Source organism: Carlito syrichta, unplaced genomic scaffold, assembly GCF_000164805.1.
Source record: "Carlito syrichta isolate Samal-C Ts95f unplaced genomic scaffold, Tarsius_syrichta-2.0.1 Scaffold314525, whole genome shotgun sequence".
In the NCBI taxonomy this organism is placed as follows: domain Eukaryota; kingdom Metazoa; phylum Chordata; class Mammalia; order Primates; family Tarsiidae; genus Carlito; species Carlito syrichta.
Window position 1 is genome coordinate 575,234 of NW_007258621.1, and position 17,942 is coordinate 593,175.

At 43.1% G+C, this 17,942-nt stretch overlaps 2 protein-coding genes across 4 annotated transcripts in view; one reads left to right on the forward strand and one right to left on the reverse strand.

The window, feature by feature from the left end:
- The window catches only part of WSB2 (WD repeat and SOCS box containing 2), a 12,396-nt gene extending 6,798 nt beyond the window's left edge, over positions 1–5,598 (forward strand). The window contains exons 4-8 of one of the 2 annotated variants that reach the window (XM_008071603.2): positions 809–909; positions 2,408–2,580; positions 3,286–3,396; positions 3,510–3,617; positions 4,190–5,598. In XM_008071603.2, coding sequence (XP_008069794.1) covers positions 809–909; positions 2,408–2,580; positions 3,286–3,396; positions 3,510–3,617; positions 4,190–4,352 — 656 coding nt within the window. In that variant the 3' untranslated portion in view covers positions 4,353–5,598. The remainder of the gene's footprint in view (positions 1–808; positions 910–2,407; positions 2,581–3,285; positions 3,397–3,509; positions 3,618–4,189) is intronic. The other variant, XM_021719331.1, reaches the window with a different exon arrangement.
- On the reverse strand, positions 5,397–17,687 carry RFC5 (replication factor C subunit 5). 2 transcript variants are annotated; one of them, XM_008071599.2, is made up of 11 exons: positions 17,560–17,687; positions 15,677–15,741; positions 15,051–15,187; positions 13,827–13,906; positions 13,098–13,171; positions 11,460–11,619; positions 10,601–10,682; positions 10,063–10,192; positions 9,378–9,455; positions 8,245–8,299; positions 5,397–6,896 (listed from the first exon to the last, which is right to left on the reverse strand). In XM_008071599.2, exons 1-11 carry the CDS (start codon positions 17,619–17,621, stop codon positions 6,800–6,802), a joined length of 1,020 nt encoding a protein of 339 aa, XP_008069790.1. In that variant the 5' UTR covers positions 17,622–17,687; the 3' UTR covers positions 5,397–6,799. The 2 variants fall into 2 exon arrangements, with proteins under 2 accessions (XP_008069790.1, XP_008069792.1); XM_008071601.2 differs by lacking the exon at positions 15,677–15,741 and having other exon boundaries at positions 6,609–6,896; positions 17,560–17,639.
- Positions 17,688–17,942: the final 255 nt, after the last annotated feature.

Sequence of the window (17,942 nt, forward strand, 5' to 3'; positions counted from 1 at the left end):
GATCCTACACACACACACATGCTTACATTCATGGGTTTTGGGGTTATGGCTTCACAAAAATGGAGTGATTCTTCACATCTTTTCTATATCTTGCTTTTCTCATTAAATATACCTCAAGGGAAGTCTGTATCTCTAATTCTTTCTGCATTAATGGGGTAGATACACCACTATTTATTCAGCCATTGCCTATGGATGGGCATTGTTTAAAAATAAGAGCTGGTGAGATTGCAGGAGTCGCCCTGGGTTGTGTGCTGAGTAAGGGGTGGAGCCAGGATTCAAACCCAAGCTGTCAGACTCCAGAGTGTGTGCCTCCAATTCCTCCACACCACTGTTTATCTAGACATCCTGACAAGGCTGGGAGGAGGGTGACAGTCTGGAGCAGGATCTACGTGATGTTGGGGAAGCCATTACAGGGCTTAAATGGGGGAGAATTGAAAGTAAACATTCTCAAAATTGAGCAAGATGCTTCAGCATACTTGAGGTAGTTGGGAAACAAAAGAACACTCTCTGTTGTCATAGGGTCCTTGGTGCATGTACACCATTTGCCCTGCTGATCCTGTAGACTGCGATGAAGCCGTAGGTAATGATTTCCCTGGGGCATTAGACTGTGCTATTAATAGACTACAGGTGTTTAAATGGCAAGTCTGGTTATATTCTTGCTCTGCATTAAAAATTGGGCCTTTGGGCCCAGCTGATAGGGAGCCAATGGCTGTGCCGGGTGGGGCCGTTACTACCGGTTCTCATTTCCCAGTCTTCCTGCTTTGATGTGTTGAGGGTCAGCTCACCGTGTGCTGCTTTTTCCTGCCAGGTAAACAGATCCAGGTGTTATCAGGCCACCTACAGTGGGTGTACTGCTGTTCCATCTCCCCAGACTGCAGCATGCTGTGCTCTGCAGCAGGAGAGAAGTCGGTGAGTCTCCAGCACAAATGCTTGAGTTTGGTGAGACGTGGAGGTCTGAAGTGGTGGCCGTGTGTGTGCGCGCGTGTGTGGTGTTGTGTAAATCCAGTATCCTCAAATCCACCTGCAGATTGGCCTTAACAGAAGGCACACATTTGGGCCATAGCTGCTCTTGTCCAAGTTCTTCATGATTTGCACTTTGACATGAACCCACAGAGAAGAGGTATTTGGAAGCACTTTGTTCCTTTTCCTCAGAGGGCTGTTTCCTTTTATAAAATGGGAAAGACATTGCCTCCAAAGTGTCTTCTCTCCTTGGAGTCTAAGATGTTAAAGCTTTTAAAAAGTCTTTTAAAAGATTTAAAAACCCACACATGGATCCGCAGTTCCTTTGAACCATCTCGGTGGAGTCCATCAAATTAGGATTTCTAACTCAGATCTTGACAGATACAGCTGCCTGATAAACTTTGACCTGAAACCCTGTTACTTTAAAAAAAAAAAAAATTAGAAACCCAAGAACAATCTGGGAACAGTTTCTGTTTAAATTTTGTATTTGCATCGAGCCATTAGCTATGACTGAAGGGAAAGTTAAGAGTTCACTGTTTGGAACAGCCTTGGTGGTTAATCATTCATATGAGGTTTGGAACTATGTGAAAGAAAGTATTCTTAAAGGAATGAAAATAAAATCCTCCTTTTAATGCTTCTAAAAAAAAAAAAGCTGAAAGTGACAGCTAGGTCAGATATACAGTCTTGGGTCGGATTTCCACGGTTCTGTAAGTTGGGTGGAGGATGTAGAATGGCTTGGCAGCCTACCACTGCTATGTAGGGTGGCCCTGGAGTTCACTTCTGACCCATATTTTCGGTTTTAAGTGGAACAAGATAACATGGGGCTGAGGTCTTTATCAGCACCTACTACTCTATTTTCAGAACTCAGAATCCTCTACAGATACCTTTTGGCTGGTGGTCTTCCTAAGACTGGCCTGGCTTATTCTCCTCCCCCCCCCTTTTTTTTTTTGAGTTGGGCCTCATTCTGTCACTCAGGCCGAAGAGCAGTAGCGGTAGCATGAACATGGCTCACAACAGCCTCAAATTCCTGGCCTCAAACGATTCTCCTGCCTCAGTCTCAAGTAGCTGGGACTACAGGTGTGGACCACCACACCTGGATAATTTTTTCATTTGTTGTAGAGACATGGTCTCATTATGTTACCCAGGTTAGTCTCAAACTTCTGGGCTCGAGCAATCCTCCCACCTCAGTCTACCAAAGTGCTGGGATTACAAGCATGAGCCACCGCACCCAACCTTATTCTCCCTTAAAGTGAGCTCCTTGAGCATGTTGTTGGTTAAATGCCTAAAGTTCAGACCTATTACTTTATTTAAACCTCTGTGATAGGTTCTGAAAGAGCTGTAGAAAGGGTAGAACTCAGCATTACCTGGCATGGGAGCTGCAGAGGGCTCATTCAAGTCATAAGCACTTTGTTTCTGCCCCTGACCAGGCACCTGTTACTTTCCATAGGTCTTTCTCTGGAGCATGCGGTCCTACACGTTAATCCGGAAGCTGGAGGGCCACCAAAGCAGTGTTGTCTCTTGTGACTTCTCCCCCGACTCCGCCTTGCTCGTCACAGCTTCCTACGATACCAATGTGATTATGTGGGACCCCTACACTGGCGAAAGGCTGAGGGCACTCCAGTAAGGACTGCATCCCTGCTACAACTTCCTGGTGGGCTGACATTGAGAAACCTGCTTGGAAACAGACATGTCCCTCTTAGAGTCTGGGACACAGGAGGGGACAGCCTGGATAAAAAGGCACAATGGGTTGTTGATTCGTGTTTCACTGTCGATTAAGCCCCTAACTCAGCCGTGAGTTTGTGTTTCCTAGGGAGGCTGGCCGTTGTTTTTTGAACTCAGCATTATGAAACCTCGAAGTGACTCTTTATTTCCATTTACTAATAACTGTAGTAACAAGTTCAGAATGAGCCTCTCATCAAAACCGTTATTTCCTCAGTGAATTTTCATGTTTGCACAAACGCGGTCTACTTTTTCCCTTTGTCTGTTGTTTTATGAAGCAAATAATAGGTAGTCCTATAATTATCATGTAACAGAGCCTTAAAAAGACTTGCCTTTGTACTGTGGCATTAAAGAGAGGGCTGACCTACTTTGCATAAGGAAATTAGCACAAGGAAGTGTTAGTAACCCTTCAGCCCCTCCACAGGACACTTGGAGCCTTCTAAGATGCTTTATTCCAGTTTGCAAATCCCAAGGTGTTCCATTTGGGCACAGGATTCGTCTGGAGCCTTTTCCTAGCCACAGCAGTTTGATCTCCTGCCTGGGGTGAGGATGCAGGGTGCAGGGCGGCCATCACTCCAGGCCCACCATTGTTTCTTTCCTTCTCAGCCACACGCAGGTCGATCCTGCCATGGACGACAGTGATGTCCATATTAGCTCACTGCGATCTGTGTGCTTCTCTCCGGAAGGCTTGTACCTTGCCACAGTGGCAGATGACAGGTAACAAAGAGAAATCTGTGTGTGGCCGCAGAGCGTGTGTTTGCAAGGAATGGCTGCATGGCCCTAGGTCAGTTGATAGGTGAATGTCCCTGTCCTTCTCCCTCTCTCTCTAGACTCCTCAGGATCTGGGCCCTGGAACTGAAAACTCCAATTGCATTTGCTCCTATGACCAATGGTCTTTGCTGCACATTTTTTCCACATGGTGGAGTTATTGCCACAGGGTATGTATCTGTTAGCTGAACAGATGGGTAGTGGTTTCTGCTGAGTATACCATGTAGCTTTTTAAGGAAAGAAAGTATCAAGAATTTTGTTGCCTATGAGGAAACCTTTAAGGAAGATTATATAAAATCCAAATATTCTTTTCTGCCAATGTTTAATTTAAAGGTAATTAAAGACCACTTAATGGGCCAAGTCCACAGAAAACATAAATTGAGATGATGCAGTTTATATGGGTGACCATTTGGAGCTGAGACCACCTTACCGGTAACATCTATAATTCAGTAGGTGGCACTCTTCCCTCTTTTACATTTGAATTGGTAGTGTCTGATTTAGAAAGGGCTGTGTTGAGAGAGCACTTTGGTAGTAAAGGTGTCTTGAGTTCTTCTAATCCTATCAGCAACCTTAATTATTCAGCACCATGGCTTTTACATCCATTTCCACGGTCAGGGTTGCATTTCACTCTGGAGTCTGCTGCTATTTCCAGTCAAAGTAGAGACATTTAACATCCATCACAATGAAAACATGAACTTCCAAGGACTGTCTTATCATAGTATTGGTTTCTGTTTCATTTCAGGACAAGAGATGGCCATGTCCAGTTCTGGACAGCTCCTAGGGTCCTATCCTCACTGAAGCACTTATGCCGGAAAGCCCTTCGAAGTTTCCTCACAACCTACCAGGTCCTAGCACTGCCAATCCCCAAGAAAATGAAAGAGTTCCTCACATATAGGACTTTTTAAACGCTACATATCTTGTTTTCTTTGAAGCAGGATAAATCTTCCTGGCAATGGAGTAGCTGGAATAATGGGCCAAACATCTGGTCTTGGATTGAAGTAGCATCTCTTTGGGATTGTGAATAGAATGTAGCAAAACCAGATTCCAGTGGACTAGTCATGGATCTTTCTCTCCCTGGCATGTGAAGAGACTTCCATTTCTGCGGTGACAGGGCTTTACCTTAAATCTTCAGTCCACTATGAACAGCAAGTGTTGGACTCTTTCTAGTTGTTTTGATTCAAAGTGCAGTTATTGATGTTGTTTTGATAATACTAATAAGCTTCCAGAGCCTTTCTGGTGGCAGAGAGGTCCACATTCCCTCAGCTGGGAAGGATGACTTCTGCCTTGTACCCACCATCCTTGTTTCCAATGCAGTAGTAGCATTGTTTAAAGTTCTCTCCTGCTGTGGTCAGAGTTGCTTCGATGTTGGCAAGTGCTTTCTCCTCGGGCTTGCCTCTGACCAGCAGGACCAAGTTTTTGTGGGGCCATTTGGTATGAGGTATTGAATTAGCTTAACTAAATTACAGGGGAATCAGAGGCTATGCTGACTGGTCCAGACACTATTATTGGCTTTTCTTTTTTTTCCCCTCAAACAATGGTGTGCATGTGCAGGAGATGACAAATTTGTATGTCAGATTATACAAGGATGTATTCTTAAACTGCATGACTGTTCAGATGGCTACTGCGTTGTCAGCTGCCATTTATTAGCATCATATTTATTTGTATTTTCTCAACAGGTGTTAAGGTACAACTGTGTTTTTCTCGATATCTAAAAACCATAGTACTTAAATTGAACAGTTGCGAAGATGTGTCTTAATTGTGTAAAGAATTGGTGTTGTCATGACTTTAGCTGATGCTCTTATGTACGAGATCTGTCTTTGCTGTTTAACCTCATTGGATTAATCAGCTGGTTTCAACTCTATCCTTAAACAGAAATAGCTTCTTAACAGTACTGTTCTCCTTCAGTGGCATGTAGTTATCTAATCAAGACACCTCATTCAAACAGAATCTGCCTTAGGAAAATTTAATATATTTTAAATTATTTTAAAAGAAATGCAACATCTTGTTCTTTAGCTTTCTTAATTGGTGCTCTATGGAGGCCAGCGTAATGTTTTATGACTTGTTGAGAAAGTCGAGGAATTTCCTCTACCACCTTTGTTGCTTGAAGAAAAACATTTCCAAATGAGAGGCTTTCATTGAAGGAAAAAAAAAGTTAAAAGCTTTGGCTCTCTGTTTCATTTTTTCCATTAAGAAAAAAAAAAAATCCCCTTTTAAAACAAGTAGTACAACAGAAGGGCTGGGAATGGGCTAGCCAACTTTTACATTTCACGGTTATCTTGAAACATCACATATAGCAGTCTGAGAGGCCCTGGGTGGTCTGAAGGCCCAGCTTGGCCATTAGCTTCAAAGGTTGCTGGTGTCCTTGGGGAGCGAGTCCTCCATGAATAAAGGAAATCACTGACTTCTCCCTTTTGACAGTGTAAGAATTTGACACCTGTATAAAGAACAGCCTCCAAAGAAAGTTTACTCTGTGATATTAGGGACAGGCGGTCTTAATGTAAATGCAAGCTGGACAAGTCAGCATCTTTATAGCTGGCTAAGGAGAGAGGAGTCACTTGTAACACAACCAGCAAGCAAGCTGCTTTGTTTTTATTGTAAAGAACACTAACATAAATGCAGCAGAGTTGCTGTAAAATAAATGTTAAATCTACAAAAGCCCCAATCCAATCAGCAGTTCTAGGTTTAGAGTCAGGCTTAATCTCACATGCCCTCCCTGCATTAAACAAGTGTTTTATACAACCTCTGGCCCCCAATGGCATAATTTCAGGTTAGCTCTATATTAATTTTTTTTCTTCATACCCCCAGCAATTTGGAACCTGCTGATAACTCTTCTACTTCAAAAGGGTAAATAAAAAAGACAAGTTTTCAAAGCTAAGGATTCAGTCATTTTATAAGAGCAACACAGTTTTGGCCAGAAATCCATTAACAACTATTTAAAGTTAGATATGGAGACTGTGCCAAAGATCAGAATCATAAACTTAATTTTGGAGACGCTATTTACCTTGAGTTGGAAAACCTTTATGTTTCAGACCAAAATGGGGTAAGCCAATTCCTGTTATCTATGCAACTGAAAGGTAAAAGCTTTACGGCTTTAAAAAAAAGGGGAAAAAATAAGTTTTTCCCCAGTATGAAACACAGACGGATAGTGCGATAAGATGATCATACCTTAAAGTTGTTTTGTATATCCCTGCTCCAAACAACCACAAAACAGTACTTTTTAAATGTCTGCACCACGCCCCTATCTGAGAGGTTTCCAAGACTTGGGGTGTCTGTGATTCATCCTGTAACTGTCCTCTGTTCTCCAATCACTACTGGGCCCTGAGACTTGTGGCCAACGGGGCCCTTGGAGCATCTAGGCCTCTGCGACAATCAGGTCTCTGGTGACTTGAAAAGCAGCAATGAGGGAACTCAGCTGAATCTTTTCGTTGGTGCCAACTGAAAGCCTATACCTGAAAGGAATCAAGCAAAAGGTAAGAAAAAGGAGGATTGCACACAACTGCCTTTCCCTAAGAGAACAGGAGCTGAAAATCTGTTGGAGGGAGATGGGAACCAGCACATACAACAAGTTTATCCTGGACAGTAATCTCGTATGTGTCTCACATTTTCTTCTCTGCCCTAAACGCTGATTTATAAATTTGATGTTTCAAACTGGTGAGGACAAATTAAATTTTTAAAATTATTAGTTATCAAAGCAGTGTTCTGAACTTAACTTTGTCCCAACTATATAGACAGACAGAATTTATGTAATGAAGGATTACTTAATCCACAAATTACATTAAGAGGAAACTAAAATGAAGATTTTCTTCCTCTTTTTAAAAATTCTTTTGAGTTGGGGGTCTCAATCTGTCAACCCAGCCTGGCTGGAGTACAGTGGTACAATTATAGCTCACTGTATTCTTGACCACATGGGCTTGGGTAATCCTTCCGCCTAAGCCTTTTGAGTAGCTGGTACCACAGATGTACACCACCACACCTGGCTAATTTTTTTATTTTGTAGAGATGAGGTTTTGCTATGTTGCTAAGACTGGTCTCAAACTCTTGGGCTCAAGCAATCCATCTACCTTGGTCTCCCAAAGTGCTGGGATTACAGTCGTGAGCCACTGTGCCCAGCCCTGCTTCTTAACTAAGACATTTCACCTGGAAGTTTAGTTAACATTATCTGTGGGTCTGTGATCTGGTCAGTAAAGCAGGACACTGGCTTTTCATTTTGACACCTTTTAAGTGCCCAGCCATTGAAAGCAAGGCCGTCATATTCACAGCAGTGATAAGTGACTTTATTTGTCCACATGAAAGCCAATGCTGCAAATTAGAGTTGGCCTACGCTGACGTCTGTCTGTACTTAAATGATAGCTGTCGGTTTCACTGGGGGCTAATAATGGTGTTTATGGAATGAGGCGAAGTGGAAAATTGAGTCTGTGTTTACTCTTCCCCCCCCATTATACTTTAGTGTGCCAAAAGGCCTTAACAGCTGGGGGGTAGCTGGTCATCCTCCAACGACCTAGAAGTCTGAACTGAGGCAGGCCACCCAAATAACAAGAGCATTTCAGAACCAATGTGGACCAAGCCTGTGAGGTGTAAGGAGAGGCCTTCATCTCAGTATGTCACTGATCTAAACTGTCCTTTGTGTTTACCCCTGTATTCTTGAAATATGCAACTCACACCCCTCCCCACATTCCACTCAGTATCACCAATAACTAGATTATGCCATATGTGGATGACTTAGACAAATCAAGCAAGTAGAAACAACTCACAACAAGAAAACAAAGGAGGAAAAGAATTAAAATGGAAAATACTCACTCAATATCTGCCATCTTGGTCAATAAATGTATTCTAACTGAAGATGGAAAGTCAACTGAGGGAAAAACAAAATCAAATGAGTGAGGTCTGTCACTCCCTACTATCAAAAAAAAAAAAAAAATCAGAGGACAAGTGTGAATGTCAACATCAAATACATAACACTGAATTCCTGAGGTCTCAATCTAATCACTAGATACCACACCTGTAAGAAAGTAAAATGGTAGAGGTTTCATACTTTTTATTCACTATTTTCTTTGTAGGGTAGCCAAAAAAAACACCAAAAACTAGCAGATTCCAAAGTGATCCTAAGAACACAGCACTGCTCTTAGAAGCTGGGTGGTTTTATACATTAACTTGAAAGTTGAATTTTCACTTGCTATCCCAATTTTTAAAAACCCACAAACAATTGATCTTTAAAAGTTGGTCCATGCTCAGCTTCCACAATCAAGGTGCAGAACTGGGCTTGAGCCAACCATTTCTTCGGCAGAATTAAACACGTGGGCCAGCCAGGACGAGGCCTGCAAAGGCACAGGCAAAACCAACAGTCAGTGACCCAGTTAAGCCTCTCGGCCTATAGATGCCTGCTGTGGAGGGAGGAGCTTCTCCTACAGCCTCCACAAGGCATCACCTGAGTCTGAGGAATACTGGTGTCTATTCTTCCCAAGATGCTGAGTTCATTGCTCTGGGGTAACCCTATCTGCTGCCAATTTTGAGAGCCAATTCTCTGGATAGATGATATGGGCAATTATGGAACTTAAGATAGTTTCCTTAAGACTGCTTTGATTTCTAAGACACACTTTCTTCCTCTTTCCTTTCAGGAAAAATATTTTCTTAGAAATGTGAATTAAAATATGCTACTTCCAGCTATAAAATATAAGCCCCTGGAGGAAATAAAAACAATCTTCAGGAGTTTCTTTCCACTCTCCCAACAGTTCTAGAGATTAAATGAAGGTTTTCAGAACCAACTTTTAAATAGCAGCAAGACAGAACTGCTAACAAGAAGGGGTCTGATTTATACTTCATTACTGTTTCTTTGCTTCAAAAATGAAGCCTCATGTTCTGTTTTCCACCATCCTTAACACCAAAGCAGGCCACCTTCCCTACAGCCTCCAATAGGGACTAATGTAAGTTACCTCTGTGCACGAACAAGTGTATCTCAGTCAGGATATCATGTAATGCCAACCCCTTCAGAGTTTTCAACTCCATAATATCTAGAGAGGAACAGTTAAGGCAAAGGGAACAAGTTCCAGAACAAACATACTGCAGAGAATTTTGAATCCAAACCCTGGCAAGTGACTTTTTAAAGTAGGGCTTTTAATCCCAACACAACTGTTTCTCTTTCAGTTTGGAACTGCATGGGTTGGACCCCAATTCTTTATTTTTCTTATGCCTAATCGTCACTAAGAGCTTTCTGAAAGATGCAATTTTATCTCCTTCTAGTAGAGAATAAAGCCAAATGCATTCGCTCAAATGCTTCATATCTCTGTTCTTAGCTTTTAATTTCACAATATAAGAGTTAACACTGACCACTTCAAAATGATTCCATCTTCCAGCACAAGACCTAAGCTTTTCTCCCAGCTGTGAGTGAAGCTGCTTCAAGCCCTACCCAGGTGAGAGCCCTTCAGGAAGAACTTTGGGGTGTTAAAGACGAGTACCCATTCCACCTACAGACACTCGTTCCCACGACAAGCTGATCAGAGTTGCATCCAGCCAGTCAAATCCTTTGCTGGCAAGATGTAGGTACTGGCTGCAGCCCACACTCCTGGGCCACCTTTAGACCTTGGACTCAATGTGCTGGGAGGCTGTGAGAAAGGATACTTCTGTAGGCCGTGGTGAAATCTTGATTCAACATCCAGTCTAGAATGTTGGCTATGTCTGACTTGAGCGGGTGCCCTGTGCAGGTGTAGACAGTCTCCTCTGTCACCTTTCCAAAGGCCATATTGGTGCTCTGTGCAGACAGAGGGGAGATCACAGTAGCTGTCACAGCAGCTGCCAAACTAGGGTGCCAAAAAGAAATTGCAGAGACTGCAACGCAGGTGAGCAGCTATGTTACATGGGCACAGGACAACTTGAACCCCATATGGTCTACACTGGGAAGAGCTGGCCTCATCAGAGGATGTTGCAGCTTGATGGCTACTAAATGTAGAATCCTTCCCTACCTTTGCTTTTTTTCAACAAATGATTCTTTCAATTAATCAAAGTACTAAGTGGGAAAGGGGAAGGCAGCACATTATGAGATCAAGGTCTTCCCAGTTCTAGATTTCTGAATGTACAAGTTGGTCATATTGTTGCACTGTCTTTCTTAAAAAACGACTTTGAAGCAATGCCTTGAGATTTGCTACAAGCAGGACCATACCTGCAAAATGTTCAGAGCTCTGCGCATATCTCCGCTGGAAAGAGTTACAAGTGCCTTCATTCCATCTTCACTTATATCAACTCTGAAAAGAAGTAGGCAAAAGGGATTTATTAGGCCCCCCAGAGAGCACCATCTTCCAGCACAAGACCTAAGCATTCCATCTTCCAGCACAAGACCTAAACAAGCATTTGCTACGAGGAACAAGACAGCCTGGAATGATTAAAGCTTTAAAAGAATGAAAAACAAGAGCAGAGCTAATACTTCCCGATCAATATGATCTAGAATTAACTCTGGTTTTTAGGGTCACAGGATTCCAATAGTAGTAACAGCCCACTCAAAATCTAGAGCAGCCTGTATTTAGGACCAAGCATTTTTAATGCTGAGCAACTCGCTTTGAATTATGTTCTCTGAGGAGAAAGGCCTGGCATGATTTGCGATCACAGAGCCAAAACTCCTACTTTAAAATAAGCAGCCGCTCAGGTCTTGCTTGGCATTTGATTACACAGAATGTAATGTCTCAGAACCTTCCCTTCTGGTCAAAAAAAGCTAGGAGCATCTTTGCAGAAGGGACTCTGCAGCATGCAGTTTCCAATGACAAAGAAGAGTAGGAGGAAATTGGGACATATTCCAGGGGAGGAGGATGGAATCAAGAGAAATCAAGAACTAAATGACTTTCATGAGGAATGGCTATGAGATACCAGAGAAAGTGATAGCAGCTTACAGTCCCCAATGCCTGCCCTGTGCTAGGCACTCTGCTAAGTCATCTACCTACATCAGCTGCTTTAAACACGAACCAGCCAGGTGTCCCAGAGCCTTCCTTACACTACCCTGAATTCCCAAGGGCCCTCAATATACTCACTTCTCTTCTTCTACCACATGTTCCAGGCGGGGAACCATGAGATCAGGAGTCAGGGGACCGAATCGAAACCTTGTACACCGGGACTGCAAGGCGGGGATGATCTTTGACAAATAGTTACAGATGAGGCAAAACCTGGTATTTTCAGTGAATTTTTCGATCACTGGTGAGGGAAAATAAAACCACCTCATATCAAAATCTTCTTCAAAGGATCCAGAAAGCCTAAACTTTTCTCTGGTCACATGGAAGGTACAGGAACAGATTCAGAATGCAGACAAGTGGGGATGCCACCTGCAACCTGAGAGGGCGGCACCGGTGTGTTTAGGACTGGAGCTCAGCCACTCCCTTTCTAAATATTGAACATGCCTCCCTGGGATCTTACAATATGCTTCCTTTTTCACGATTTGCCATGGTTCTGGCACTTTTGCCACCTCGTCGCATTAAGATAGGAGACCTATCTATTCCCGTCATTTTATACAAAATGTTATTTGGCAGGTGGATGATACCTCACCTTCCACAGGCAGGAAGGGGAACGGTTTCTTGCAGATGTTTCAGTGGACACTGGAAACCTTAGAGCACTCAAGGGAGCAGTAACCCAAACTGAGAGATGCTTATGACACCAGTTTCACTGCGTAGGTACCCAATGTTCTCGCATGGGGATCTGCCCAAACTGACAGTCACTCTACAGAACAAGATGCTGAAGAAAGGCTGCCAAAGCTTCTAGGACCAGAAGATATTCTAACTGTCCTCCTCCTCCTCCTCCTCCTCTTCTTAAACATGTGCTGCAATCTACTCCTTCCTCCCAAACTCCTAAAGATCATTCTCGTAGCTGATTCACTTGGAATCTTAATGCGAGATTATGAGAGCCCTTTAAAAGAAATTAACTGCACTTAAGACAGACACATCATGGGTGCTCTCACCTTCCCTGCCAAATCATTCACTTGGCAAGTAGTGAAGTAATGTCAGCTTTCTGTGACTAAACTTCAGATATTCTTTTTCTGGTTACTTTGTATCAAAGGGCACCAAAGGGCACAATAGAAAGGTCTATCCAACAATTTAGGAATGAAAGACTTTCTATACCCACTCCCATTGAATGATACAAATTCCCAACTCTGAAATTGACCTAGTGGCAAAGAAGGATGAAACACCATTGACTGGTCATACTTAAAAGTCCCAAGGCCAGATGCAGTGGCTCATGCCTGTAATCCCAGCACTTTGGAAGGCTGAGGTGGGAGGATAACTTGAGCCCAGGAGTTTGAGACCAGCCTGGGCAACATAACGAGAACTTGTCTCTTCAAAAATTAAAAAAAAAATTTAGCTGGGTGTGGTGGCACGTGCCTGAGGTCTCAGCTACTCAGGAGACTGAAGTGGGAGAATTCATTCAAGCCCAGGAGTTTGAGGCTGAACCTATGATCATGTCTCTGCAGTCCAGCCTGGGCAACAGAGTAAGACCCTGTCTTTTAGAAAAGTCCCAAAAGGGCTACGTCCTTAAGCTGCTGAGAGGTTCCCTAGCTACCAGCTGCCATGGTACTTTGTCTGGATTATTAGATGGGATACAAGGAGAAAGGTACAAAGAGGTTTCTCTGAGTCAGAAGATGAAAACAGAAAACAAGTCATGCTATATGTAGCAGCTCTTCTTACCTCTTCTCAAGGCATTCTGGGCATCTTGAGTCATGGCATCGGCTTCATCCAAGATCACTAATTTAAAGCCTTTCCTAGAAAAACAGACAATGCTGTCTAATGATTTATTCAATCTAACTCCAACATCTGGCCCAAATCTACATCTTCCCATCTGTGCCATCAGGCCCCATCTCAGCAAGGCTGTTTCTCCCAGAACATTAACCAAAGCAGACATCTGTGGTCAGAGAGAGGAAATGCTCCATTATGCTTTAACCCCAAGGAAAATGAGGACTAACTTCTATACTTGCTCATGTCATATTCCTAGCGTCTTCACCTTCTGCCTAGTACCTGCCATTCTATCTGCTTTTTCCATCTCTTTTACTCACATTTGCATCTTTTTCTTTTAGTCACCATCCTAGTTATCCTTCCCGATCTCCATTTATTTTTGTTTAAATTCAAACTACTCAGACACTCTTGGTTAGGATGTAATCTAATCAGCCCTCAGTTAATAAAATGAAGTTAACCCTTCTCTCAAGAATGTGCTAAAACAGATGCAGAGAACATTTTATTTGAATATTTGCATTATAACATTTCTTACCACCATCCCTGTACTTTATCTTCTATGGCAGTTTTTAACAAAGTCATTTTTTTAATCTTTAAAACTGGCAAAGGGGAGGATTTTAAGAATTAAGCTAAAGCATCTCACCAATCAAAATCTCTAGGAAGAGAAATTATACAAATAATTCTTACTTAAATATTGTCCTTGTGCTAGCAAAGCTCAGGATTGGTCCCCGAACGATATCTATTCCTCGGTCATCTGAAGCATTCAGCTACAGGCGGAAAAAACAAGTAAAAATAAAAACCAAGTTGCTATGTTGCCTATGAATTCTTGGTTTTGGTGTATCTTTCTATCAATCCAGCTCAGCAAACTAGCTCTCAAGGTCTAACGACAGCTAAGAGATAATGATTAAAAAAGAAAAAACTCAGAGTTGTACTCAGAACTCAAGAGATAATTCCATTACATGATGAAAGACAAGTGGCTAGTCTGCCCTCACCCTCTGGTGACACTCACTCTAACATAAATTGGAGAAATAATTAATTGGTTTGGTCACACTGAACAGCACCCCTGGCATGAGCAGAATGATGGTAATTTTAGCTACCACAGTCCAGTGGTTAACAAGTTTTCAATACACTGAAGTAAGGGCATTGGTAGCAGCAAGTTTCTAAAACTCATATCTAAAAAGTAAGTTAAACATTTTTTCTTGCAATAGACAGTTTTAATTTTTGTCATCTAAGTATATCAGTCAAATTCTAAGCAATATACAGATGGCATACTCAAACGCAGTAATTTGAAGAAAACTAAACAAAGATATTTATAGAAGTATTTCTGGGGTGAGGGGAAACCACAGGGCTATGCAATATCTGCTATCACCGCCAAGCCTAAAGGGGTTAGAGGAGGGAACGGCTGGAGGGTCCTGGAGAGGGCTATGGGAAGGGGACCATCTGTGAGACATGCCCTGCAGGTGGGGGATGCTGCCAGGCAGTGTTAACCGCAGGGGCAGATGCTGGCATCACTCACTTCCCCTTGCCAGGGCTCCTATTGGCCAAACCCAGCCAGAAGCCAGGGGGAAGGGAGCTTATAGTCAATATAGCTCAGCCTTCTGCACAAGAAAAAGGTGGAGAATGGATCTGGAGGGGAGCGAGGCAGATGGGCAGCAGCTCAGTCAGGCCTAGGTAAAAGCAGGTAACAGCAAAGAACAATGCCTAGCCCTACAACTGCCCTCTAGCTGACCAGTACCAATCCAGACCAAAATGACCATTACAGAAAAAAGCAAACTGACATAACTTATTTCAAATTTACTTCCTTCCCAACTGTCAGTGGGATAACTTACATTTAAAGTAAAATAAAACTAGCAGAACTGAAGTTAAGAAACTGGTATAAGGTATCTGTAGAGCAAGAATAATATTATTTACCTCCAAGACCATGGAGCCAAATTCTTTGTCTTTGTATAGCTGTCTAGCACAGGCTAGGATGGTGGATGTCTTTCCTGTCCCTGGGGGACCATAGAGAAGCAAGTGTGGCAGTCGGTCTTCACTGATAAATTTCTGAACTGAGGATTGGGAAGAAAGAGGGATACCATCAGTCTTTGGGAGTTGCCTTGCTCACTGTGGTCGCTTGCAATGGGGTGAATGCTCTTCAACCCAATGCAATGTTCAAATCAGAGGCAGATGCACCTTGATGCAGGTACCTCGACTCTGTGTTTCTAGTGCAATTGGGAGTTATTCAATTGTGCAGCCAGTCAACAAATATTTAGTGAGTGTCTACTGTGTTATAAGCACTTTTCTGGGTGTTGGTGACATCAGTGGACTTAAACAAGTCTCTGTAAGGCTACTTTTAACCCCACTGTGTCGAAACCTTATGTTCATGTTTATGACTTAACCACTAGATTGCAGCTGTCTGAAAGAATGAAAAATCTTAAAGCCACATTCTGTAAAGCTTGATCAGATTTTTCAGTTATTACTCAGCAGAGACAACATTACCAAGAAAAGTATATAGGTCCTTCAACTAGGGTAAAAGCAATGGACACATGGATACTTACTGGTACTCAGAATGTCCTGATGAGAAATGAGATCATTCAATGTCTGTGGCCGGTATTTTTCAACCCTAAAATACAATTTAGCATCTATTGTGATATACATATAAGTGCAAGAATATTTTGTTATACGCAAAAGGATCCTTTCATATTCTCATTTTAAAAAGAAGAGAAAATCCTTTAAGTTTGGATATAGTCAGCCGTTCTCAACAAGAGAGATTTTGTCCATTTGGGAGTATTCAGCATTATCTGGAGATATTTTTAGTTGTCATAGCTGGGCAGAGGGTGCTACTGGTATCTAGTGGGTAGGCACTAAGAATGTTGCTAAACTTGCTACAATGCACAAGACAGATCCTTTCCTCAAATCCTTCCCACCTGAGTAGCTGGCCAAAATGTCAATAGTGATGAGGTTGAAAACTGCTCTAATCTCACCTTTCCAGTTGTCTGCCTATAATTTCAACTTGGATGGGCACCTATTATTTCAATGCGAATTTAAAATTGAACTCATATCCACATGTCCATCAACAGATGAATGGATAAACTAAACATAATGCTTATCCATACAATGGAATGATTCAGCCATAAAGAAATGAAGTATTGATAACAGCAACAATATAGATGAAGTTTGAAAACATTATGCCAAGTGAAAGAAGCCAGACACAACATGTATGACTTAATGTAGCACATAATGTATGACTCCACTTACATGAAATGTCCAGGATAGGCAAATCATTAGAGAGAAAGGAGAGTAGTGGTTGCCAAGGCTGTGGGAGGGGAATATGGGGAGTGGCTGTCAATGGATATTGGGGTTTCCATCTGGGGTGAAGAAATATTGGAATGATATAGTGGGATGATTGCACAACATTCTTGAATGTACTTAATGCAACTGAAGTGTACACTTTAAAATGACTACAACGGTAGATCGTATGTGTTTTTTACCACATTACAAACAACTCTATTAGACAAGGACTTGTTTGGAGTTTTTCTAAATCAAGTCAAATCCCATCAAATTTTTTTTTTTCTGTATAAACTGGCAATGCGCAGTGATACTTCTTTTTCTTTTTTCCCATGGGAAATGTGTTAACTTTAATTTATATTTTCTGCCTTAGATTCAGGGGGTACAAGTGCATATTTGCTCCATGGGCATATTGCATACTGGTGGAGACTGGGTTTCTGGTGTCCCCCAGTCCTCAAATAGCGAACACTGAACTCCACAGGTAATTTTTAAATGTTCCCCCTCCTCCCTCTATCAAAGTCTTCAAAGCATCACCAGGTCACAGTTGTTGAAGTAAGACGGTTAAGAGTACAAGATCTGAATTCAGTCTCCTAGGTTCAAATCCAAGTCTATTTTCTAGCCCTGGACTTTAGGCAAGTCATTCAACGTTTCTAAGATGCTGTTTCCTCACATGTAAAATTCGAGTAGCAGCAGTGCCCACATCTCAGGGCCTTTTGTACGGAACGAATATCTAACAGGGTGTCTGCTAGTCTAATAGAAAGTCATTCAATAGGAGTTACTCGGGAAGCGTTATGATTATTTTAGTTTAAAAACTGGCCAATAGTCGCATCGAAGATTTTGACAAGGCTAAGGAGGGCACTTTGGCGCGGAGGCCAATGCAGGCGTCAGAAGACGCGGGATCGAACCCTTGCGCTATCACCCCGGTGCCAAAGCCGCTTTCTTCTTCGACAAGTGGAATGTGGAACGGGATGACACCTGGCAAAAGTCCTAACAGAACGGAGAAGCGCTGGGGAGCTGGGGAGTATCGGGGAACACCTCTGTGGCTCGGCCCGGCTGCAGGTCCGGGGCAATGGGACAAGTTGAGGCTGGGGACCCGTCACTTGCTCTCCCCGGCCCCCGCCTCCCACCGCGGCCGCCGGGCCTCTGCTCCTACCAGGGCAGGTTTTTGGTCTTGGCCGCCGCAGGCTGCTGCTGCTGGGACGCTGAGGTCTCCATGACGGAGAGAACGAAGGTGACCCGGCCCGCTGTAGTCGTCGCGCCCCTAAAATACCCCAAAACACCCGCACGGCCACCGGCAGGCTGTGAGAAGACCCTCGCACTTAGAGTTCGCGCGCAAAAGCAATTCTCGCGAGACTTAGCCGCCCGCTTCCGACTTCCTCCCTCGGTCCCGCCTCCTCTCCGTTGCTAAGGCGCCGGTTGCTAGGTTACCGGAGGCGCCGGCCGCCGGGCTTCTGCCGGCTCCGCCCCTCCAGTCCGCTCTGCGCTCTCCCAGATACCTAGCGGCTTCCAGAGACTGGAGCGGGCGAGGCAAGGCCA

Excerpts from the sequence above, each read along its gene's own strand:
- RFC5 (XM_008071599.2), bottom strand. The coding sequence starts at position 17,621 with ATGGAGACCTCAGCGTCCCAGCAGCAGCAGCCTGCGGCGGCCAAGACC. Across the intron at positions 9,456-10,062 it reads TTTCACCACGGCCTACAGAA|ATATTATGGAGTTGAAAACT; the intron begins GTATCCTTTCTC and ends GTTCCTCTCTAG. Across the intron at positions 6,897-8,244 it reads ACCAAGATGGCAGATATTGA|GTATAGGCTTTCAGTTGGCA; the intron begins GTGAGTATTTTC and ends GATTCCTTTCAG.